Raw genomic sequence first — 23983 nt, 5'->3', positions numbered from 1 at the left:
CAACGTGGTTATGACGTCAGTGTATATAGAGTTACCGGCCATGTACTACTACATATGCTTTTTTTCAGTTTTGTTCAACACATTGTATAGTTAATGCTCTTTTTAACCTATCTTAATTGTAGATTCGTCGCCCCAAAGCCATATGCCATGTTCGTTTTCCTCTCATTGTACTACATACAAATTCTCGATGCGTAGCCCCTGAGACTCGACATAGTACTTCTTCGCAAGCGTTATGCGCCACACGCTTTGGAACTTCTCATACAGCTCCTCGCCCGACCTTGCTTGTATCAACAGCATAGGGATCTGCACCAACCTCTCGGTGCCGTCAAGCAGCGTCTGCACCTCGTTGATGTGTGGCCGCGCCAGCACTTCGTCGCCTGTCTCGTCGACCACCACCACCAGCTTCAGTGCCTCGGGCGTCGTGACATATGCCGGGATGTTGGCTAGCTTTTCGGCAAATGTGCAGCCGCCGCGCTGGAAGACTATCACGTGGTGCTCGGCTGGGACTGAGTCGGGGAGTAGAGTCGTGCAGCCCATGCCCGCCATGTAGACGGTCTCCATGACAGGCAGGCTCTTGGTTGTCAAAAGGTCTTTCATACCTGAGCCGGGGCCCGCGGCCGTGGCTGCTTCGCGTGTCTCGGTCCATCGCTTCGGCACGTGGGGGCTTGCGGAGTCTGAGGGGAAGGTCTGGAGCACCGAAGTCAGTTGACTTTTAAAGCTTTTGACAGCAGCGCGGTATGCCGAAAATATAGCGCGAGCGCCGCTCTCGTTCTCAGCATCTCGCTCAAAGTGGAGGGTGAGGTCCATTTGCCTGCTATCGCGAATGACATTGAATAGCGGTACATTGTAATCAACAATTTGAGGGAGGAGAAGTTGTGCGGTTTCTTCTCGGCCTAGTGGTAGTCCGTTGACAGCCAAGATACGCCACACTGACTCCTGTGTATCAGGTGCATCCTGTATAATCAGCTGTAGCTTGAGTTTATCGGTCGAGTGTACTCGAATCCCAGCGCCGGGAATTCGTTCCACATTTGTGGGCGGGAAGATATCCCCCAGCGCAGATCCTTTCTTGAGAGCTGGGAACTCCAGCGTCGTCATCCTCATGTCGGGAAGTCGCTGAGATGTGCCATTTAAGGGCAAGAAGTCTTCGGGGAGAGTCCAGGGGAACTTGTCAGTCGCCTGAGCTGGAACCATGACGATATTTCCAGCATCGTCTTTGCCACGAACCAATCGTTCCGCTTGGGCCATCGTGTGTTGTAAGCCTGCTTGGGTTGCGGCATGGTAAATGTCAGGTCGCTCGGCCGTTGCAGACCCGGCTAGTGAGGTTGCTCGAGGCGGAACAGGACACTCGTATTTCTCGTTGGTCTTTTTTGACGATTTGGCGTGGTCCTGCGGAGAGGATTCGAGGCTGGGCTTCTGGACAGCCGTTGGCTGGAGCGGTCGCTTCTTCTTTGGAGGTAGTATTAACGGGTGGCCTTCGGTGTTGAAAACAAACGCCGAGTCGAGCTTGTTCAGGGGGTGATTCTCGTCAAACAGCAGATACAAGTACTTTGTCGTCTCACCCAGGAAGAAACTTTCCATGCGATCTGACTTGGCCAAGGTGCGCACGTCTTGAAGGCCAGCCCACCCGCATTTAGTGTAACAGTTTTTTATAATATCCTTGATGATCATCTCGCCGACATGAAGATACCACGGGTCCTTGGTTGCGCGGTAAATATGATAATTAGATTCAATCAGCTCAGGGCGCCCTGGCCACCAGGCAATATCATATTCCACATTCCCGTCACGTAGTGACCATCTTTCAGGCAGGGCTGAGAAGCGAGACCAGAGTGCCGTGTAAAGTAAATTGGACTCAACAGCCTCCTCAAGCTCGCCAGCCATAGCCAGTAGACCCGGGTAGAAAGCACCCAGACTATCGATCCAATATGCAGCTATAGCGCCCGTCTCAAGGTTGACGTTGCTGTAGCTGGGGTGATGGTAATCATGCCCTGGGTGATGATAGTTGTTGTACAAATGCTTTTTGACTGCTGCATGAGCCTCATGCCATACATCCAGAAACCCCTCAGGGCTATGCTGCATTGACGTCAGGGGGCTGTAGACGTGAAGCTCACCCGGACTTAGCCAATCACGAGAGGAAGATCTCGACCGGGGCGGCTTAGGGGTGGCGTAAAGCTCAGACTCGTAAACATTCTGGCCCGACAGGAGGATGTACGTCTTGAGCGCATACTCGAAAAAGCTATCCACGCCAGCTCCTATGCCAGCCATTTGACCTATCCAACGACCATGCTCAGAGTCAATGCCATGGCCAATCAATCCAAGCGGGCTCCGTTTATCCCATATCGACCAAAATGCGCGTTTAGCAACTTGTTCAAAGCGAGCATCGCCAGTCAGGCGACTGAGTGTGGTGAATTCGAGAACCAAGCTTCCAGCGCCGGCACTACAAGTCTCTGTGATCTCTCTGTCGCTGTTATCATTGGTACCGTCGTTACCGTCGCTGTACCCATTGTCTATTTCATCTTCCACTACCAAGCTCTTCATCTTGTGTAGAGGCGAGTTGGGATAAAAGGGTATCCCACTGCGGAGGTTGACACGCGGGTAAGGAATTCCCGAAGACGTGTAGAAGGCAGGAAGAAGTCGCTCTGCCAAGTCATACGCCAACCGGAGCAACTGACCGTCATACACCATTCCATTCGCCCAACGGATCGGCGTCGTAGTGAATGGGTCCTCTGTTTCCCAGCTGCCGTCAGAGAATGGCTCGTAGCCATTGATCGGCAGTTGGCCAATTGCAAACAAGTGCGCGCTGAGCAGTCCTCCGACTCCGCGGATCACAGTCTCAAACACCTGGACCTTGCTGTCGAGGTCGAATCCGCGGGAACGAGAGCCCTGTCCGGATGCACCTTCGCGGCCATCGCCGTAGTGGCTCACGAGGTCGGTAATGCCCTTGTGGAAATGCTTCAGGGCCACGGATCCAGAGAGACTGGAACCGTCTTCGGGCGCACTAGCCAGAATGGCCAGGGTAGACAGGCTGTCGATCAAGGTCAACGAATAGTTTCCAAGGACATCGTTTAGGCCAACATTCCAGGGTTCAGAGCGGTTTCGTGTTAGGGGTTCGCACGAGATGGGTCGAAGCTGGTTGGTTGCCAAGGGGCGCAACTGTTAGAGAGAGGGACAGCAAGGGTACGGCCGTCACGACACAAACGGCAGAATTGCACAAACCTCGTCTTCGGGAAATGCATGCTCCATGTAGTTGGTATAGCCATGGTAGAACATTTCAGCGCTGGCTTTGCGCAGGCTGTCTATTTGCGACTGGCGCATGCCATTAACGTGATATACCCATGGCTGGAAGAGAAAAGCTACAGCCACCAGCAGTGACGGCAACGACGTCTTCATGGTATAGTCGGTATTCCTACCACTGGCTGTGTAGGGGCATCAACGGAGGGGCGTATACAAAGAGGCGAGTGTACAAAGCCGGTGCTTCGAGGACCGCGAGTAGCGCAGGGCAAGAGATCGTAGCTGGGTGAGATGGAAACAGCTGGTCGCGGAGCAAGCAATCGCAATTGAATCATCGGATCGGGTCTGTTGGAAGCGGATCGGCGAAGACAGAAGGAAAGCAGGCAGAAAAGGAGCTACAATGGCCAGCAGGACGCCGATCTGATCTCGGGATTGAGCAGTAAAAGAACAGTAGGCCAGACGAGGCTCCAAGGTTCCAGGCGGAAAAGAACACAGACGGCGATGCAAAAGGCGCGGGTGAGCGGCGGCCGGGGAGAAAGGTGCTCCGCTTTCCTCTCTTGTAGCAGATTTCAGTTGCAGCGCTGTCCTTGGGGCTCGAATCTTTTGCAACTTTGGCTTCTTCGTTTAGGGAACTCGACCTGACCTGGGGAAGCTTGGATGGCTAAGCCGCTATGACGCTGTGGCGTATTATTGTGGCGTATTTGGTGTGGCGTCATTTAGCTTTGCGCACATGAGCGAAGACGTGACTAAAATCACCAACAATCGCAAGAGATGGCCGCGTGGCCCAATGGCAAGGCGTTTGACTACGAAATTTTCTGTGGAATCAAAAGATTGTGGGTTCGAATCCCATCGTGGTCAATTAACAAGTCTCTACGACTTTTCTTTTTGCCCGGGCAGCCGGCGGGACGAGTCTCGGCCGTGATACTCCGGCGGTTGTCTTTTTCGCCGGTTAACAAGTATCGCCACTTTGTGCGTGCAAGTTTTTTTTTAGCGAAGTGCTCCATTTTTTTTGCCGGCAGGGGTTGCAAAAAGGGAATGAAAAAAAAATTAAAAAGTACCGACAGGGATTCAGTTACACTACCTCCTCACCACATCACAGCCAACCTTGACATCACATAGCAAAACGAACAGACAGTCATATGCATATTTAAGTGGCCTGTCGTATGCCGAGAATACCTCGCGAGTAGACAGGTAAATAAACAATCAAGCATATTTAAGTGGTATCATCATTACGTCCTATGGACATGTATCTAGGTTGAATGGGACTGGCACAAAAAACAAAATACAAGCTGCCTCTTGTTAAAAGCGTGGCAGTTGTTCCCATTTCTAGGAACGCTGGGTAGTTGAAAGAATGGAAGGGGTATCATTTAGTCCCAAAGCCAGCTGATCAGGCGAATAGGACCGGACTTGGGGATATCGGGTTCTTCGGGGGTCTCTGCAATGTGGTCCAAAATTCTGTGCAGAGGCACAGTCTTCAAGTCGACTATTGAGGTCTTGTGCCAGAACTTCCAGCCAAAGTAGAGCACGAACAGGATGGGGATGACACTGGAGAAGCAAGGGTGTTAGTCAAGAGTTTTGGATACCGGCCATGGGGGGCTTGATGGGACACTTACAGATAGGAAGAAACAAAGTTGCTGGCATTCCAGTTGCCGTTGGTGAAGACAGCAAAGCCGCTCGTCCACAGAATCACCTGGCACATAATCAGGCCAACAATGGATGTGCCATAGCTCCAGGTGTTGTACCAAGGCAGTCTTTGAAGAGAAATGTTTTGCGCCTTGAGCGCCTGTCTTAAGCGGATGTGGTTGAGCAGAATGGTTGACCATGAGACCAGCACACCGGCGGCCGTCAGGTTAACAAACCACCAGAACACCGTCATGGCACTGGTAGACAATGACATGAAGGACAGGAACATGAAAGCGGCGTAGACAAGCACGCAGACCCACGGCACACCCCAACGGTTGGTGTGGAGGAAGACCTTGGGGGCCTGGCCCTTGAGGGCGAGCGAAAACAGAATACGGGTGCCCGTCAGCAGCGCTTGGTTAGAGGCGGAAAACGCAGAGGTAATGACGACGGCGTTGACAATGCTGGGGATGGCAGGCAGACCAGCAGCAGAGGCAGCAATGACAAAGGGACTCTGGGCCGCAGTACCAGAGAAGTTGTTGAGGCGCGCGTCGTTGCTGGCAACCAGCATACCGACGATGAGGACAGCAAGCACGTAGAAGAGCACGATGCGGATGAAGACGTTCTTGCAGGCGCGGGGGATGGCGCGGCGCGGGTTGTTGGTCTCGGCAGCAGCGACGGCGAGAGACTCGACACCGGCAAACGAAAAGACGGCGCCGGTCATGACGCTCCAGTAACCCAAGAAGTTGCCCCAGCTGCCCGAAGCAAGATACTCGACGAACGGGCCGGGGTCTTTCCAGTAGCGGAAGCCAATGCGAGGAGTGCCGGGCACGCCACCGAGGTCGATGACAAGACCGAGAATAATCAAAAATATAACAAGGATGATCTTGAGCAGGGCAAAGCCAAACTCAATCTCGCCAAAGATGCGGATAAACGAAATACCAACAATAACAGTCAGAACAATAAAGACGATAATAAAGACAGTGGGTGTGATGTCGGTCCAGAACTGGAACAACACACAAATGGCAGTAATCTCGGACGGGATCGACAAGATGTTGCCATAGACGAGAATCCAACCAACGGCAAAGCCCAATGAAGGGTCCACCAGGAACTCGGCGTGACGAACAAAAGAACCGGTAATGGGGAGGAACGCGGTGACCTCACCCATTGCAAACTGCACCGCACACACCACCATACCAACAGTCAGGTAGCCCAGTAACGAGCCCAGCGGGCCGGCGGTCTGGATAGCACCGCCAAGGCCGAGAAACAGGCCCGTGCCGATGGCGCCGGCAATACCCAGCATGGAAAGATGGCGCTGGTCGAGGCCGCGCTTGAGGCGCCGGTTCTCGATAGACGTGACCATGTCACCGGTGTGGTCCTCGTGGGAGTCCAGGCCAAGGGTGTTGTCCTTGGCCGGGCTCTTCAGGTCGCTGCCAGACTCAATGTCAACGGCATGGTCCTTGGCAGCGCCATAGTCGCTAGGAACAGGAACCGACATGTCTTCCGGGGGTGCGGTGCAATGGTGTTGTCGGTTCTAGTTGGTCGAAAAAAAGAAATTAAAAAAGGAAATAAAAAAGAGCATAAAAGAAGGACCCTAGAGCTGTTACTTGTCAACGCTCACGTTTCTACTGTATATTGCAAAACCGATACAGAGAAAGGGGGGATTGTAGGCGAAGACAGATGCTTGGGAAAGAAAGAGAAAGGGAAAAAGAAATCTTGGAAACGTGAAGAGGAAAAGCTCGAAAGAAAAGGGCCTTCGCGCAGGAAAAAAATAGCTTGCGTGGTGGCCACTAGAGAGGGAGTGCGGGTCCAAGCTTCGGAGTCTAGTTCTGGCTTGGGGCGGAAGAAAACCAAGGTGACTTACAATAGCCAGCCAGCAGGATGGTCGTGGGATGATGCAGGGAGTAGCCCGGGACGCCGTCTTAGCCCTGGGGTCTTCTTCCCTTTTTGATTCATGCTCGTAGCTGATGCTTTATGGGGAAGCCATGTTGACGAAAATAACGAGGAAACGGGCCACTGTTGGCCAGGTCCGGCACGCCCTCGACCCCTCGGCCACGCTCCAGGCTGGCTGCGATCCTATCTAGGCCTGGGTCGGTCCGTTCACCCTCTTCTGCCGCCATGCAACTCACGCAATCCAAAGGGTTCCATTGACGGTAACAATGGCGCATTATCTCTGTGAGTGATTATCAGAGATTAGCCACAACCAAGTAGCCTGGCTGTCAACTCGCGACTCAAAGATTCCGCGGCGGACCTGTAGTTCCCCCTTTCCGTGCACGCCATGGAAAATGCGCGGGCAGCCAGCTCTGGTGTGGGTGTCCGAGTTGCACGTCGACAGGTCCCGCCGCGTTCTCGTCGCAACCCTCTGCCCTCGCTGTCACATGTCCACAAAAGTCCCGCCCAAAATCTCGCATGAGCACAGATGGATGGCAATATTGTGCACTCCCATTCCGCCTGGCTGACAGGCCAGCAGCCGGCTCGGTGGTCGCACAACCGGCCCAGAAACACCAGCGAACCAAGAGGGGCTTCAGCAGAGAAGGCCCTATTGTCCACTCGCACACCAGTATCGCAACCTCTGTCGCAATTGGCCCTGCTTCGCTGCATCGGGCCACACCACCAACGCTGGACTAATACCAACCACTAACAGCACCCTTGACTCGACCCAACCCTCGCGCGTTATCGTCAGCAACCCCCCCGGCTGCCCCAATAGCCAACTAACGAGTTACCAAATGCCAATCAAAATACACTTCTTCCATGGCGCTTCTTTGATCCTTCTGGAATCCTTCTAGGTCTCTTCTGCGCCCTGGGCAGTTGCCTGCATTAACACTTGCCGAGTCACATAAAGCACAGAAAGCCACAGCACGCAGAAAAAAACACGCACATGTGAAGAAGCTTCTCTGAGACGCTGGCAACAAGCTATATGAGACACCAGCAGCCAATAGCAGGATAAAGAAAGAAAAAGAAGCAAAGCACCGGCGATTCCGCAAAAGTGCCTGTATTGAAAGCGGAGCTCAAGGCCGTGGTCTCCTAGTGCCATGAGCCCCACCACCTAGCTGTTGATTTTCCCAGTTAAAACTTCGTGTCTGTCCCTGTTGGGTTATTTTATTTAGGTCTCGCACTTTGGACGAAGGGATTACCTTGCTTTGCTTGGCAAGCGGATCGACCAGGAGCGGGCCAGAGCGCCCTGCGCTTTAAAACGTCATTGGCCCTGTTCGGCCACTTTATTCTTGGTCTTTGCGTTTGCGCTCTTCTTCTTTTTTGGAATGGAACACTTGCTGGTTGGCGTTTCCCAGTAATCTGCGCTTTCTTCTCTTCCTTGCTCGACCAGGGCTGGGCTGGCTTGCAGTTGGTTGTCAGTCACAGCCCGTGGTTGTTTATCATGCCATGGCCGGGGGGCTAGTTAGCCTTGGCCTTTTTGACGTTGACAGGACATCTGACAACAGTAACAATGCGACAAAGACAGTATTGCAGGACCCAGAATGAAACGTGGAGAAGAAAAAAAGTATCATGTCATACTATTGACACGAGCTAGAGAACGCGCAGAATCGTCAACCAATCCCACAGCTTGCGCGTCCATCATGCAGACCCCCGGCATGTCCTTAGTCATGCTTTTTTTTTCCTTTGACTTCCTCTTGTGCGCCCTTGCCCACACCTGACACTAAATCTGCCTTCATATTGCTTGGCGCCATTGTATTAACTATGGCACAATCGCGCCACCCTGGAAAGCGATTCCCGATTCGAGGCCCCCCTGTCGTACTCAAGAGTAGCCGGGGTCTAGTGACGGGGCTTATTGTTTGCAGATTGTCAAAAGCTTGGACGAACGTCTGTGGCTGTGTTAGGGTTACTGTGTCAAAATTGTCAAAATTCGGGATTTCTAGGGTTCTTCTGGACCAAGTGCGTATGCATAGACATCAACGCATGCGTATATATCAGTGCACCATACGAGAAGCTAAAACTGCTCGACATGTGGGAGGATTGGAATTCTAGAATGGAATACGGTTCGCGGGACTCGGCAGCGGTCTTTCGTCCTATCCCGTTTGCGGTGGCAAAAGCTTTTGTACCGGTGAGCGCCGGGCAAGTGGGAGAACATCTTGAGTCAACGAGTCAAATAAACTGGCTTTTAACGTGCTAGAAGCTCCATTTATAAAAAATTATAGATCACGTGACAAGCTTACGCGCTAACCCTTTTTAGGCTGAAGTGAGAAAACTTACCACAAGCTCAGATGACGCAGTGGTAGCGTGTGAGACTGCAGTTCTTAAAGTCATCGGTTCGACTCCGGTTCTGAGCTTTCTTTTTGATCGCAAGCCTAAGTCTCACGTTTTCTTTTGTTCCCGTGTTGTGTTTTTTTTTTTAAATTTTTTTCCCCTTGCTGGTAGACAGGCTGATGAAGACAAAAAAAATATGAAAATTTCTCGTGTTGTTATGTATTTTCTGGTACTAGAAATAGTCCCCTGTCGTATGTGGAGAATCTCTCGTGAGTAGATATGCTAGTAAATGATTTCGGTTCATAGCTGTCACTGCCACTCCAGCTCAGACAGACCTTCGGCAAATTTTGGGCCGTGAAACAAAGAAAAATAACACAATGGCAGGCCATGTGGGTGCCGGGATGTGGGATTAAATATCATTCGAGTCTATGCTGCTCGGGCGCAGGTCACATCACCTAGCACCCAGCGTTCTTCTTGTCATATCGCTGCACCATGCGGAATTAACTGGTGCATTTGATGTCAGTCAGGCCGGAGAATAGCATAGAGGCATAGACATGAGGCACCTGTCTGGCAACAAACCTTGGCACACGGCGTTGAAATAGACAGCAACAACTAACTACATATCTTGCGGTTATATAGACCTGGCTACATTTAACGTTACGGTGCGCTGAAAACCGTTCCATAGAGTCAGACACAAGGCAAAACTAAGGTTGACGCGGGGTAAGAAAAGAAACCGGACAATGATATGGTGAGGAGTGTTGGTAGTTAAATGGAAAAAAGGAAATCTCGTTTGACTTGATGTTAAAACGCTTAGCGCGTTTTCCCGTAAAGCGTATAAGTGTAACCATGCCAAATGGTTGCTCTTGGTCAGCCATTGGCCTCTAATGGCCGTGGGCCAGGAAAGGAGCATAGCAGACGCACTGGCTACTTGCAGGGCCAAGAAGATGGCTCTACACTGGGTGCTTATCGTCTTATGGAAGAAGCCTCTTGACACATGTTGTGGATTATGGGAGCAGACCCAAGCGTGCTTGAGAGATGTATCTGCTTGGTCCACAGAGAGGGCAGGAGAACACATAATTCTCGTGGCGGAAGCGACGGTGGTACTTGGCAAAGTCACCATAGCCAGATCAAGCTGGTAGGGCCGCGCGGATAGGCTTGCGCCCCGGCCAGTCTCGGAGGCTTATCCAACCTTTCCTTGAGACCTCTACTGGCCGGCGCAAGCGGGGTCTTAACGCATACTCCACCCTCGGACTACTAGGCGTCGAAAGCGGTGGAGATGCGGGGCTTGGCCTACAGGTCGATGAGCTCATTGGCCGTGACACCACAGTGTGTAGGGACTTGACTCGCCTTCACGGTGGGGTTATCGTCTGGCCAGACTTCATCCTGCGCCATCCCCAAACACTGGTGTAGCAATCTTTAGCTGATCTTTTGGGCTAGCCAGAGGCGCTCCTCAAAGGTTCCAGGCTCGAAACCCTGGGATATCAGTTGTTTGACATCGACGAGATGTTACTGGAGCTGATCAAGACTTTGTAGAATGACAGTTTAACCCACTTGTAAACCTTAATCAGGTGCTTCTTGACAACTACTCTTTTGTGCCATTGGAGAGAGAGATCGCTGAGTCAAGGGAAGCAGGCCCTTGAGCGGCGGTGGAAATCCGGGAGTGAGGTCTTATATCACACATTGTATTGTGCAATATTGAGGCTGCGTCACGTGTAGGCCTCCCCGCACCATCTAGATATCGCGGATTGTCCGGGATCTTTTCTTGGGTCTGAAAGTCCTTATTTAATCTATCTACTCGCGAGAGATTTCGGGCATGCGACAGGTCAGCTCCTGGACCACTAGGTCCGGAAAACATGGTTGATGATGATGAAAGTCTTTATTAACCTGTCTACTCGCGAGGGATTCTCGACATACGACAGGGGACTATTTCTAGTACCAGAAAAAATACATAACAGAAGCAAAAACCAAAACCTAAAACCATGCATACAGAAATCCCACAATCCAAAGTATAATGACAGGAGGTCTCCCACCTGCCCAGCGCAGAGGCTGTCCTTCGTCCGCGTGGCCCCAAACAAGACCCAGAGTCCTGGCCTCACCGCCGATGTAGTGATAAAAATATTTGTGCAAAATAAGAGAAAAAAAAAAGGGGGGTTGGCGGCGTATTCACGCCAGAGGGTTGGCAGCGCGGTTGCGCGAAAAAAAATTGGCCCCCAGAGGTTAAGCTGCCCCGGGCAGGGTCGGACCAAAGATGTTTAATCGGAAAACATGGTTACACAAAGCCGGAGGACCGAAAACGTGCTAAAAAAAAGACACGAATAGGGCTAAGTTAGGCATCGGCATTGATTTGGCGGCTCGCCGCTAAAAAGAACTCCCCGCGGGACTCGAACCCGCAACCTTCAGATTAGAAGTCTGACGCCCTACCATTGGGCTAGGGGAGCTGACACATTAGTGATCGATGATTGAAGGCATTCAAAAGCCATATAAATACGTATAGACTCCACGGCCTCATATAAAAGCCGTCATATTGCTGCAAAATAACAGTAGGTAGACGTAAAAAAATAAAATCAAAATTAAAATCAAAGCCTCATATAAAATCTCCCAGATTGGGGCACCTCGCAGGAAGCTATAGACGAAACAAGGGACCTTATACGGAAGTGGTAAGACGGACACCCAGGCCAAAGCTGGGAAGTTAGGTGGGTTCCGGGCCACAGAAGCATCCCGGGAAACGAGCGAGCGGACCAGCTGGCGAAAGAGGCCACGACAGAGGAAACAGCCCAGCCCAATCCATTGTGGACTTTGGCTGCACTGAAACGATGGCGCAAGCGGGAGTTCTAAGCAGCGACAGATCGATGGTGGAAAAGCACCGGGCGAAATCTGAAAGCACCGGTGGCATGGAAGGCTACGGCCGGAAAGCACAACCGAGTCAGCGTCGGCAGAGTCCTCGCGGCTAGGTCGGGGCACGGAGACTTAGACAAGTACCACGTCCGCTTCGAGCACGACACGCCGTTGGGGTGCGAGAGATGCGGGGCCGAGAAAGACGGCCCACACGTTTGGACATGCAAAGGCCTACAGAAAAGATACAGCAGGTCATGGGTAGAGCGTCTATTGAAGACGGCACGAGGGGCAAAGACGTTGGCCGAGAGAGTCGACAAACTGGCATAGAGGGGCCTCGGGCGGCAACGCCTCATCAACCCAGCATAGGCCGGCAGAAAGACCGAGCCATTTTCTACTTTTTTTCCTTTGTCTAGTTTTTTGTATTTCGTTATTTGTTTTACTGGGACCTTTGGGGCGACGTTAGGGTCGCTTTGGAGGCTGTGAGCCTCCGTGTTCCAGCTGTTTGTTCTCTTCGTTCAGGTGCAGACCTGCTCTTTTCATTGTTATACTCTTTTCACAGGTGGACTAGCCGCCTGTGACGACCATCCGACCAGTGAACTCTGGCACACGGCGTAAAAATAAACAACAACAACAACGGCCTCATATAAAATAGTGGTCAAAATCTCAGAGACATCCCGAGTCAACGTCTACAGTCTCTTTTGGGTTGGGCAGTTTGAGTCGGAAGATCTCTGCATCCGGCTCTGCCGCTGCCAGGCTGTCAAGACCTGCTTGATCATCTTATGAGTATCTAACAATGACTTCGACCAATACAAGATAGCAGTGAAAATCTCGATCCTGGCAGATAGACTTGGACTGCCTGTGGCCATGTGTCACCTCTACATGTTGTGTAAAGAACAGAGATGAGAAGGATAAAGACTGAGTTTTGGTTGATGGTAATATCTGCTAGAGAGATTACATGGCATAACATAGGGACCTCTCCAAGTGGCAGAATGATGCCCAAGAAAGCCTGTACATGCGCAAGAACACAACAGTTTCCGAGGACCACGACAGACGAAAAGAAGACGGGCGGAGTAATTAGGCCTGACCGCCCCCTCAGTCTTCGCTCTGCTTTGGGCTTCGACGGAGCTTTGTAAGTACCCAATGCTCATTACACATGGTCACAAGTCTCCATTTATGGTCACTATGGTGGTTTCCATTCAGGCTTTAATCTGACTGTTGATACAACCTGGCTTTATGAAGTGGACTAAGTACTGATCTCGCTCGTTTAGGTGCTACGTCTGGAATTGTCAAATAGCCCGAATCCATGTATGTTGCTTGGAGTTCCAAGGTGTTCACCGTAAAAATAGCCATTTTTTGTTACAGATATTACAGGTCTTTATGGATGGAAACAATGTTAAGTCATGATAATAACAACTATAGAACTACAAGAAATATAGACAGATATTCTATATGAACACAAGAAAAAGAAAAGAAAAAGTAGACCAAGAGTAATAACTCAAGGGGACTAAATACCGGTTGGTCTGGAAGTGGTGACAAAAAGGACGAGGCATACCGTAGACATGAATCATAAAGAGAGCCAAGAAGAAGAGAAGAAGAGAGAAATGACCCGTTGCCTAGACGCTGTCGAGATCTTTTGAAAACACTTCTTCTCCTCTAATGTTCTCGATTTCATCTAGCAGCCTGGTTATGTCGGTATCGCCAAGTGGTTGATTTCGCCGTTGCTGATTTGTGTGTTGCCTATAAAAGTCCACCAAGTCTGCCTTGCCTTTATCGCCAGTCTGTGATCTAGCCTTGGCAGACGGCATGAGGCGGCTGCGCAAGTCCGTCTCTGGGTCAACATACACGGCCTCGGCGCCCATTTCCACTAGCATGGCTTCAATATTGGGAGCACTCCAGGCCATGTACGTACCGCCGCCAAGCTTTTGCAGCCCGCGGAGAATGCGAGCATAGCGGTCTTTTTCATCCTGGGCGTAGGCCTGTAGCAGTAGCTCCTTCTCTGACTCTGGCCAAACAAGATACTTTGTTTTGGCCCGCGTCAGGCGCATCTGAAGACACGGCTTGGTCAACTCCCGGTCGAAACGCTGGAAGAAATCCTCGGTAATTTGATTCCACATAAAGGTGCCGCAGAGGTTGTCGTGCTTGCGCCGGAGCTCTAGTAGGTAGCGGTCTTCTTCGGGCGTGCCGTCCTTGAATACAAGAGGCTCTACGAACACGTCGGCAGTGCTGCGGCGTCGGGTAGGAGGCTTGGAGCTGGTGCCCGAGCTGGACGGAGAGTCTGCGGCATGTCCTGCTGGGGAATATCTAGTGGCTGCTCTCATCTTGGCAGATGTCTTCTTTGTCACGCGGTTGGTGTGAGACATGGATAACGTCGAGACCATTGATTTGTCTCTGGCTGACCTAGTAGGGGGAGTAGGACTGGGAACAGAGACGGAGAGTTGGCTTGTGGGCGGCTGGTGTAACTGTGTGTACATCATCATGTCCATGTCGATAGGCGGCTGCATCACAGTCGTGCAGTCGTACTGCGACTGCTGCTGTTGAGTAGCATGTTGGAATGAGTTAGCAGAGGATGGCGGCTCCTCGCCGTCCATAATCATGGCGAAGTCGCTAATGTGCGGTTCAGTTGCGCCAATGCCAGTAAAAATGAAGTTGTTACCGAACTGGCTGCCTGTCACACTTGGCTGTGGCTGTGGCTGCGCCTGTGCCCTGAGCGATGGGCTGCTTTGACTCGTAGCGGGCTGCTCGCTGTAACTCCAGAGAGTTGACGACGGAGGAGTGGTGAGATGGTGATGCGAAGGGCCTAGACCCTCGCTGTGCTGGCGGTGGCGGTATTGCGACTGGCAATGCATCATGTCCCGGTTGACTGATAGGACAGGCGGGGAGTATGATTCAAGAGAGCCAGGTGTGAGGGTGGGCTTGGTGACGGCCTCGTATGGCTGGTAGGACGAATCGAAGGAGGCCTGGGACAAAACGCAAGAGTTAATTAACAATGGGCCAAAGAGAAAGAAGGCACGTCACGGGAAAACTCAAAGAGGGAAACGGAGAAGAAGAACAAAACAAAGAGTTTGGCTGCCATGCTGCTTCCCACTAAGAATTGGCATACTGTCTGTCTGACTGACTGGGCTTTAGTGGCACAAGCGAGGACAAGGGCCATGGGCTGCAGTTGATGCCAGGATGTAACCGTCTGAAAAGAAGACGGAGCGCGAGGGAAGCGAGGAGAGATGGGGCCTAGGTGAGTGAGGGAGAATGGAGATCAAGGAAGGATACCAGTAAAGGCAAGCGAGGCAAAAAAGGGCCTCTGTTAGTGGATAGCAAAGACAGGAAGCAGAGCCGATGCAACTAGAAAAGCCAAGAGAAGGCAAAGAAGACAGGGCACCACTGGCACAGCGGGACTAGCACAGAGCAGGGCTGGTCTGGTCTGGCCTGATGTTGCAAGCTTCCCGGACCTTTTTTTTTTAGCCCTGTTCCAGGGCTTGATTGAAGCTTCCTTGCTCAGCGCTTTATCTCGAAATATTTGTGTATAGGCGGAACTGCTGGTGACAGGTAGAAAAAGAGGCTGCTGTGGAAGAAAGGAACGAGAAAGGACAGTGAGGAGGTGACACTTGCTGGACCGTGACACACCATGATTGAAGAACAGACTCCTTGGCTTGCGATGGGGAAGATGGAGGGGGACAAAGCAATAAAAGGATTCACTCACAGTAGAGGGAAAAGGGCACTTGAAATCGTTGAAAACGCCTTGGGGGAGGAGGCCGGCGCTATGGTCAACCTGGTTGTAAGTTGGACTGACCTGTGAAAACACACACAGATCGGCCGGCCGGTGACCGCGATTTATAGACCGCGAAGAGGAGGCTGAGTTGGGCAAGGCAGAAGATGGGGCGACCGAGAACGGTGCGGATAGACTGCTCTGCATGATGGCAAAGAAAGAAGAGGGAACGGGACAGGAAGGAAGAGACCGTATAGGACAGGTACAAGCGGGTATCAAGGAAGAAGCAGACGGCAGGTTAGATGGTTGGGTCAAAGCAGAGGCCAAGGCGACTGGTGGCTGAGGCAAAGGCAGACAGGCTGGAGAGAGAAAGAAGAATAATGAGCAGCAACAGTCCTGGGATCAGAATGCAGATATAGATAGATTCGGCCAGACGAGAAGTCCACAAGATCGACGCAGAAGACAAGAATTTCAAGAAGCGACGGAAACAAGGCCCATGAGCTGGTCTAGCCGCGAGGATATATAGCACCAGGAGCCATGATACAGACAGGCCAAAGTAGAATGTTTAACATCCACCCCACTGATCAATCAGTAAGGCACAATATCTCGACGAAGAGTGGATGCACCTCTGCTGCCTCATTCGAACCATTGCACACTGGACATACACCCTCTCATACTAGCATATGCTAGGAGCCCCGGCCCATACATGTACGGCTACGATATCCTCAGGCACAAGGCAGGAGAGGCCAAAACAAGGAGAGGGTAGAGACAAGGCATGGAAGTGTGAGTCTAGCCATGCTTGGGTCGTTTCTTTGTTTCAGTCCCAGTATACTCCGGCAGAGCCCCTGGCGTGCGTGTCCGACATGGAAATTCCATGAGCAGTCATCACCACTTCCCCTTGGACATAACATGAACAGGCAGGCTAGGTCGAATGGGTGTGTTCCTATGCGAGGCGAGCTACGACTTACTTCAAGTAGGGAGGGGTAGAATATCCCCATTCGTGGTGTTAGCCGCCAAGATGAAGCTAGGAAGAGAGGGGAGAGAGAAACAAACAGGCAAAGAGCAGGACGGGAGTCGAAGCGAGACTGGATGCTTCGCGCAGAAGCAAGATGAATGGAATCAAAATGCATCCTGCTGCTTCCCCCGCTCACTCCCCTGGATTTTGCAACGGCACCCCCATGTGTGCAGCGAAAGCGACAGCCAGGGTATCCTTGTATGAAGTACAGGTACATACGCATGCATATGTGCGTGTGTACATCCATACGTATCCTCTACATGGGCCTGAGAGGTTAACAGTGTAAGCAAGCACAATGAGGTAGGTGTATGTGTGTGTACATATGTATGTATGTACATGAGTATACCTGTACAAGCACGCAGACTGAGAGTATGTATGTACATATGTACTTGCATACATCATGAGCCTTGACAAATACAGAGCAGTTCGCTTCATATTCAACCTGTGTCACCCACAGCATAATCTTGCAGCTGATGTCCATATCTGCTCCTCTCAATACGCGCTTTTGAGTTCTGACTACATTTAGCTCTTGCGTCGTGGACTCGGAACCGATCGAGTCCACGCCACTTGCACCATTGTTCAAGGCAAGTAACTACTACTTGTACTCGCACTAGCAGTTGGCGCGCCTTCCATTTCCTTTCTAGGGCTGTTCCCTTTTGTTTCTATTTTGTACTTGTACGACAGAAGCCCTGGTCAGTCCAACTAACCCTGAGCCATGGCCTACCCTAAGTCCTTGCTGCTTGATAATCGAGTGCTGCCCTCGCTTAGGCGGGGAATTGTCAACATAAACATGCGGTTCGCCAATTTCGCGCTGTGAGGAAGGACCCATGCATTATTTGTATTTTCCAATACCTGACTGAGCGGACCTAAGGAGATAGAGCGGCATTAAAGCCCCGATGCCTGTGTACTTGTATTTACACGCACAATTGAAGATACATATTGCCGTAGTATGTTGAAGAGAAGGAGCGGAGTTCTTAGACAAGTACAACGAAAGCGCCCCCATAAAGAGACGACGCGCCTTGTGTTGTGCGTGTATTTCTTGCCGCCGTTTGTTCCTTTGTGAGCCCTAGTACGCGGAACAGTATACCTAGATCACAGGCCATACGTGTATACAGCCAGCTTGCTCGTTATCCTAGTCTCAGCTATGTACAAGAAAACAACCGCTGGCAACGACCACCAACGCTCGCTGCACGCTCATTAACAGTGTTAGCGAGAGCGTTGCAGCAACACTAGCAGGCTCGTTAAGAAGGAAGCCATATATCGACAGATCCTTGCACTGCCCCAACATACTTCCCGGATTCCTGGGTCTCGTCTACGGTCCTGGTTGGCCTGAGTTGACATGGATGGCGATGGAGGGGTAGGAGTCATGTATGGATCTGTGTGGTACTTGTACCTAGGAAGGCATTGACAAGGGAAAATAGGATAAGGAGGAAACGGAAACCCCGCTTTGTTTCGAGAACAAGTTGACGTTTGGCTGTTTGACAGCAGAGGCCACCAGGCAAGCGTACTTTGAGAGAGAGGCACAGTTGTGTGTAGTAACGACGCACTTGCTGACGGGCCGTTGCATAACAACAGTTGCACGAGAAGATGACAGGTAAAAAACGAGTACTTGTAGTTAGTCAACTAGTAGTTGGTAAATGCCATAGTTAAGCCGATGTACACAGACGTGTGTACTGAGACAAAAGAAGTAATAATACAGGGAGAACCGAAAAGGGAAAACGTGACTGACAAGCGATCAACCAAGGCGGACGACCAGTGTGAACCAGCGGAAGCGTCGGAAGGAACAATAAATTCCGAGACAACGAGCAACTCCCCCCTTTCCCTAGCTAGAGATTCTGCTTTTTTTTTAGGAGATAGAAGAGAGAAAAACCGAAAAACCTGCAGGCTAAAGTCTGTGTTCCGTGTTTGTTAGCTAGCGAATATAAGGTTTAAGTCTGTGCCTTGTCACGTCTTGTGTGTGTGTTTTTTTCTTTTCCTTTTTGTTTCTCGCCATTATGTCCTGGATTTCCAAGTCTTCTATGGCGCTGATTGGCCAGTCTTTGCAAAAGTGGAGTCACTGCCAGTTCTCATCATACGCGCGCGTTTGGTTGGAAATAAGAGAGGTCCTGTGATTGGCTCGGGGAGAAGAAAGATGGAGCTGAGTGCGTATGCTGTTCATTGTGATCTGTAAGCCAGGCATATCATTTGTGTCTGATTTTACATTGAAAGGGTCCTTGGATGAAATTTTTTTCTTCATTGATTCCCTCCTAGACTTTGTTTTTTTGGTCTTCCTGACTGCTCGTTGTTGTTCTTTGATCTTGGCTTCATCCTTGCTTCCTTCGATCACGCTAACGCGAGGACAGGACACGCCTTGTTTTGGCCTTGTTCTGGCCTTAGTGTGTAGGTGCCTGTCTAAGTCAGAATTTGGAAGGTGCCACAGGAATCGGTAGACTGACGAGGGGAGGCAGCTTCCATTTTTGTCGTGGCTGGCGTTTTTTCGCACTAATTCAGACTGTGCTTGTAAAAAAAAAAAAAGAAAAAAGAAAAAGGAAGCTAAACAGTCAGCCTTCTAAGATCTACATGCCAATGGACCAAGCAAGTGTGTCTTGCAGGTTGTCGTTCCTTATTTCAAAGCTTTTTTTTTTTTTTTTCGATGCGTATCGCTGTCCTCGTTCGCATACGGTTCCTGTAGTTGGCGTGTAATGCTCAAGGAAGTGGAGCTGACTACCGCCACTCCATTCGTGGCAGCCAGCTTTCGTCCGCCGGGTGAGTGACCAAGATCAGATGCTGCAGGTCGTGTTTGCAGCCAATACACGTCGATAGGCGCCTAGCTGGCGTCTACCATGCAGCAGGTATTCCATAGTGTGGGCCGTTGCCGCCGCCTGACTCTAGTGCCATCTTCCGTGTGAGCCGCGTTTGCGCTGGGATGAAAGGGGAGATCGTCGAGCGATGCAGCCGAGAAAGAGAGAGGGGAGGGGGGCGCGCGGAGGGTCAAAGACGGCGGCCAACGCGGGTGTGCGCCTATTGGATACAGGTATACGCGGCTGCCGGGGACGAAAAATAATGGCGGCCACGCCTCCCCGTAGCACCCAAGGTTGGCCGTGATAAGTGACGCTGTATGCGGCGCATGGAGGGTTCTAAGCCCACATGAGCGCATGGGCGCTAGTTAAATCCTGGTTCAGGTACATCCATATGGCCTTTGTGCACCCAAAGTCCTGTCTTAATGGTTGGTATTAATCGAAGTGGCACGGGCAAAGGGTGACAGTGCTAAAGGCACTGCCAACACCTCACGACAGCCCTGAATATACAGGAAATCCAGCTGATGCTCAATGGTGTGTATCAAGCCTTGGACAGGCTGGGCTGGGCTGGGCTGGGCTGGGCTGTATTGGGACATCCGTGTATGCTTTCCGAGAACGGGTTGATGGCTCTCGGAAAGCAGCAATTAAAACAGGACCGGCATGGATGCATGTACTGTCACGTCACTGGAACTCCTTCACTGCAATTATCGTGCTGTCTTGCTGCCACATGATTGTTGGTGCCCGTTAGCATTGCAGTGGAAATGAGGCTGCCGCTTCTTTTCACAGCCCTGCGACTGCTTCTGGAAAACAGACGCAGGGCTGTTTAACCTGGGCCATAAAAGAAGTAGGTACAGCCTGCAAGCAGAGGACAGACAGCACGACAAGAGCTGGGCTTGACATTCAGGATCAGTCATATGACAGCGGTATGACGGCCTGCATATGGAGAAGCAGCGGTAGCGTTGGTGGCATGTGTAGGCGGACCGGTAAGTTTGTATGTACAAAGTATGTAACATGACACACTGGTAGAAACGCAGAGGAAGGAGAAACTATTTCTACTTTGAGTTAAAGCGGGCTTTCGTTTCGTGTTATGCCTACTGCTTGTGTCCCAGCTTGACCAGAAAGGTGACCCAAAAGACCGGCGGTAAAAAAGCATGGCAAAGAATGAAGGGGTGACTATCTGGCCCGGCGATAAGCAGGCTTTAGCCAGCCCAAGGCCACAAGGGACCTTGGGCCACGACCCTGGGCGTGCCCATCTCGGCAGTAAACCCGGGAGAAAAGACCGCAAGCCTATCCTTCGGCATGCGTTGAGATATCGGTACCTAGCTGCGTTGGGCTCAAAGCCCAACGAATGGCTCAGGCTCATGGCCTTCGGCCGTCTAGAGGGTTATTATCCTGAGCCAGCCGAGATTGTCCGAGCACCAGGTCAATTGGGCACGCAAGTTTCTAGCTGTCTGCGAGGAGCAGTGTTTGTAAGCCTGAACCCTAACGCTGCATTTATTGATTGAAGCTGCTTGTAAGCGCCGGCGTGAGGCGCCAGGCGCGTCTATTCCTCCGCGCCATCCGGCCACAAAGTTATGTGTACTCATGTACATGTCTACATCCACAGCTTGCCGCGGGTTCTTGCGTGTGAGACAGCTTTGCCGTAAGTCAGCGGTTTACCGGCGCAGAAGCGTCTATCTACATCCTAGACAGTCGATCGCATTCGCATATGACCTACTTGGGAAAGAAAAGTCTCTTGGCTACCAGGCTCTGCCATGCATCCTTGCAGTACCAGCGACTAAAACCGAGAGAGGCTTGGAGGCGGAAGAGTCGCACTGTTGCATGCTACACTCACTCACTCAGTCACACACTATCATCTCATGGCCCGCAGGATTTGTGGCTGTCTGTTCCGTTCGACATTGGAGGGCCGGGGGCGGTTCAGGTCTCAAGTTGATCAAGATTAAACGTGTAGGGTCTTTGGTGGGGGTATAGATTCTTAGCAGTGTAAATAGAGGCATATCTTAATGGGAATGATCCCTTTTTGTGTCTTTTGTGTGTGTGCTAGCTCGCCCACTTTATGCCTGGTGCGGCCTATTGATACGTCGGACAAGTACTTGTATACACAGATGACAGATTGGAACCCCCCCCCGGGCACGATCTGCACATGCTTTGACTCGACAAGAAGTCCATGGGCCTGTCAGCTAGCGATAGTATACGGGCATTATGTTGCAGCAGAATGACCTTGCCGCTAGCGTGCATGATGGCCTCCCCCCCTCGACCATGTCACATATCGAGGGATGTCATAGGACGAGACGGGCGTCCAGTTACTCTGATGCAAGGAGCTGGGGCAGTATACCTAGATACTTGGATATACTATTGCCTATAACTACGTACATGCATACATACAGCCTGCTGCTTCAGTGCAGCGTGCAGCAGCAGCAGCAGCATGCAGCGTCTCTGTACAGACAAGCCCACCGGATGTGCGTCAAGAATCAGGGCCTGTTCTTTGCCCTCCAGTCTGCTGCAGGCGAGGGCACGGCTCTCCCACCGGCTGCGCGAGTTGCCACTTGTTATGCCTTGGGAAGAGAGCGAAAGCCTGCTGCCGAGGCCAAGGCCAAGACATGTAGATCCCTTCCTGGACTTGAGGAATGCCATTTGCAGGTGGCATAGTTGACTATATAAAAGATAAGATACTTGCAAATAGGCCCGTTGACCTGACCAAGCATGTGGCCTGCTTGAAAATGGCCGTTCAAGAGGAGAGGGGCGTGTCTGTCACCTATGTATGTACCTTGTCATTTGTGCGGGAGCATGTTTCTGGGTATAATGCGGGCGTGTTATGGGTGTTTAGGTCAAGTCTGGCTTCTAGGCTCCGGGCCTCACCTGTGTCCGATCAAAGTACGGGCTGGCCACGACGGCAGAGAAAAAGAAGAACGCAAAGACATGTAGTTTATTAGTTAGTTAGCCACGCAAACTAAACTAGTAAGCTACAAGTAACTAACACGAACGACGCCGGGATATGCCTCTAGATGGTACCTATATGGATTAGTAGAGGAGAGGGGTCAAACATCAAAATACATGGAGAGAAAAAGAAAAGCAAATCCAAAGAAAAAAAAAAGGAAAAAAAACAACAATCCCTGCCATTGTCAACTAACTAACCGAGTTTGTTTTTCTCTTCCCGCTCAACCTGTCTGATGCAAAGAAACAAAAGCCTGGCCAGACTTTGTTTGTTCTCCAACTTTTCTTCCGTGACTGCTAGGCTCTACTACGATCCCTTGGCCCTGTCTTAGTTCTTATGCCGACTTTGTATTTTTATTTCTTTATTTTTTCTTTTCTTTTCATCCCTATCGCCGACGATTCACATTTTCCTGTTTTTCTTGTTCTTTTTTTCTTTCATTTTTCTCTTTTTACTTCTCATCCCTTCCCTTCCCTTCTTCCCCCTCACCGACTTGTCAAAAAGACCCGTCTCTCCTGTCTTCTCCTCCGCCAATCTCTCCCTCGCTTTTCCAACATATTGATACAACACATAAGAACATGCTCTGTCTGTCCTCCCTCCATAGCCCCGTCCTTACTCTACCGGCCGTCGTCTTGATATTCGCCTAGCCCGGTTGACATGATGTCCTCGAACCACGCCGTCAGCCTTGTCTCTCTCCTTATTCGTCCTCTTCCTCTTTAGGCATTCTTTATATTAGTGACAGACACGGCCGGGCATCGCCGTCTCCCTTTCCTTTTTTTTTTCCCGTCTTATCTTACTGGTATCACCAAACATGCTTCCAACATGATGCGTGCAGAAACTTTTGTTATCATTGCATGAGGCTGTAAGTAGGTCTGAGAACAAAGCTGTATGTATGAGCTATTATGTTATCTTTTCCTCACATTTTTTTCTTTCCCTGCCACTGGCTTCATTACACTAAGACAAGCTGTGGAGTGGTTGCATTTAATCTACACAATGAAGTGTGTTGAAATGGTAGTCTGGCAAAGCGGGAGAAGAAAAAAAGAAAAGATGAGGAATCAGACGAGGCCAACAATGAAGCAAGTAAAAGGAAAAGAACCAAAATACTCGGACGATAGAAGAGACAAGGGGAAATATTGCAAGGTAACAGACCTAACTCGGGCGTCCAGTCCGTTCCCGTTGTGGTAGATATATCCAGCTAGACTGGATTCGTGCTAAGAGTAGATTCAGAAGAAAAGAAAACGAAAACCAGGTAAAAAAAAAGAGCAAGAAAAAAAGCAATCATGCCGTCGCTTGTATGAAAGGGGGAAATCGTTCGTTGAAGATCCTGGGGTAGTGAGTAGGTGTGAAGTCATAAAAAGTCCGTAATGATAAGCTGGTGGAGTCGACAAGCCAGCCCAACTTTGATGAAGAATAATACAGAGGACTTGATATGGTAGGACAGCCTGTTAAGAGACATGTGTCCAGGGATTAAGCGTCATATATAAAGCAAAAGGAAAAAAAAGAAGAGGAGGGGAGAGGAGGGGAGAGTCCAAAGGAAGAGGAAAAGTGCTGTGAAGTGAAATGTGTAGTATACCTTTTTTCCCGTGACACTGGCATCCAGCCACGCCGGGCAACATGCAAAAAAGAAAAACGTCACGAGCCATTCCAATGAATGCACGGAAAACGCCGACCCG

At 50.8% G+C, this 23983-nt stretch overlaps 3 protein-coding genes across 3 annotated transcripts; all 3 read right to left on the bottom strand.

The window, feature by feature from the left end:
- Nucleotides 1-162: 162 nt before the first annotated feature.
- BROUX77_001298 (uncharacterized protein) lies at nt 163-3387 on the bottom strand (the record flags this gene model as incomplete). The annotated part of the gene is made up of 2 exons (XM_073745711.1): nt 163-3126; nt 3214-3387. The coding sequence occupies 2 exons, from the start codon at nt 3385-3387 to the stop codon at nt 163-165; spliced, it is 3138 nt and encodes a 1045-aa protein (XP_073609533.1).
- Nucleotides 3388-4595: 1208 nt separating this feature from the next.
- BROUX77_001297 (uncharacterized protein) lies at nt 4596-6346 on the bottom strand (the record flags this gene model as incomplete). Its single annotated transcript, XM_073745710.1, has 2 exons — nt 4596-4773; nt 4842-6346. 2 exons carry the CDS (start codon nt 6344-6346, stop codon nt 4596-4598), a joined length of 1683 nt encoding a protein of 560 aa, XP_073609532.1.
- Nucleotides 6347-13499: 7153 nt separating this feature from the next.
- Nucleotides 13500-15793, bottom strand: BROUX77_001296 (uncharacterized protein; the record flags this gene model as incomplete). The annotated part of the gene is made up of 2 exons (XM_073745709.1): nt 13500-14843; nt 15581-15793. The coding sequence occupies 2 exons, from the start codon at nt 15791-15793 to the stop codon at nt 13500-13502; spliced, it is 1557 nt and encodes a 518-aa protein (XP_073609531.1).
- Between the last annotated feature and the right edge of the window lie 8190 nt (nt 15794-23983).

The sequence above is a fragment of the Berkeleyomyces rouxiae genome, assembly GCF_048999995.1.
Source record: "Berkeleyomyces rouxiae strain 22BRR77 chromosome Unknown BrBRR77_ptg000001l, whole genome shotgun sequence".
Taxonomy (NCBI): Eukaryota; Fungi; Ascomycota; class Sordariomycetes; order Microascales; family Ceratocystidaceae; genus Berkeleyomyces; species Berkeleyomyces rouxiae.
This window is presented reverse-complemented; position numbering and strand designations above follow the sequence as displayed.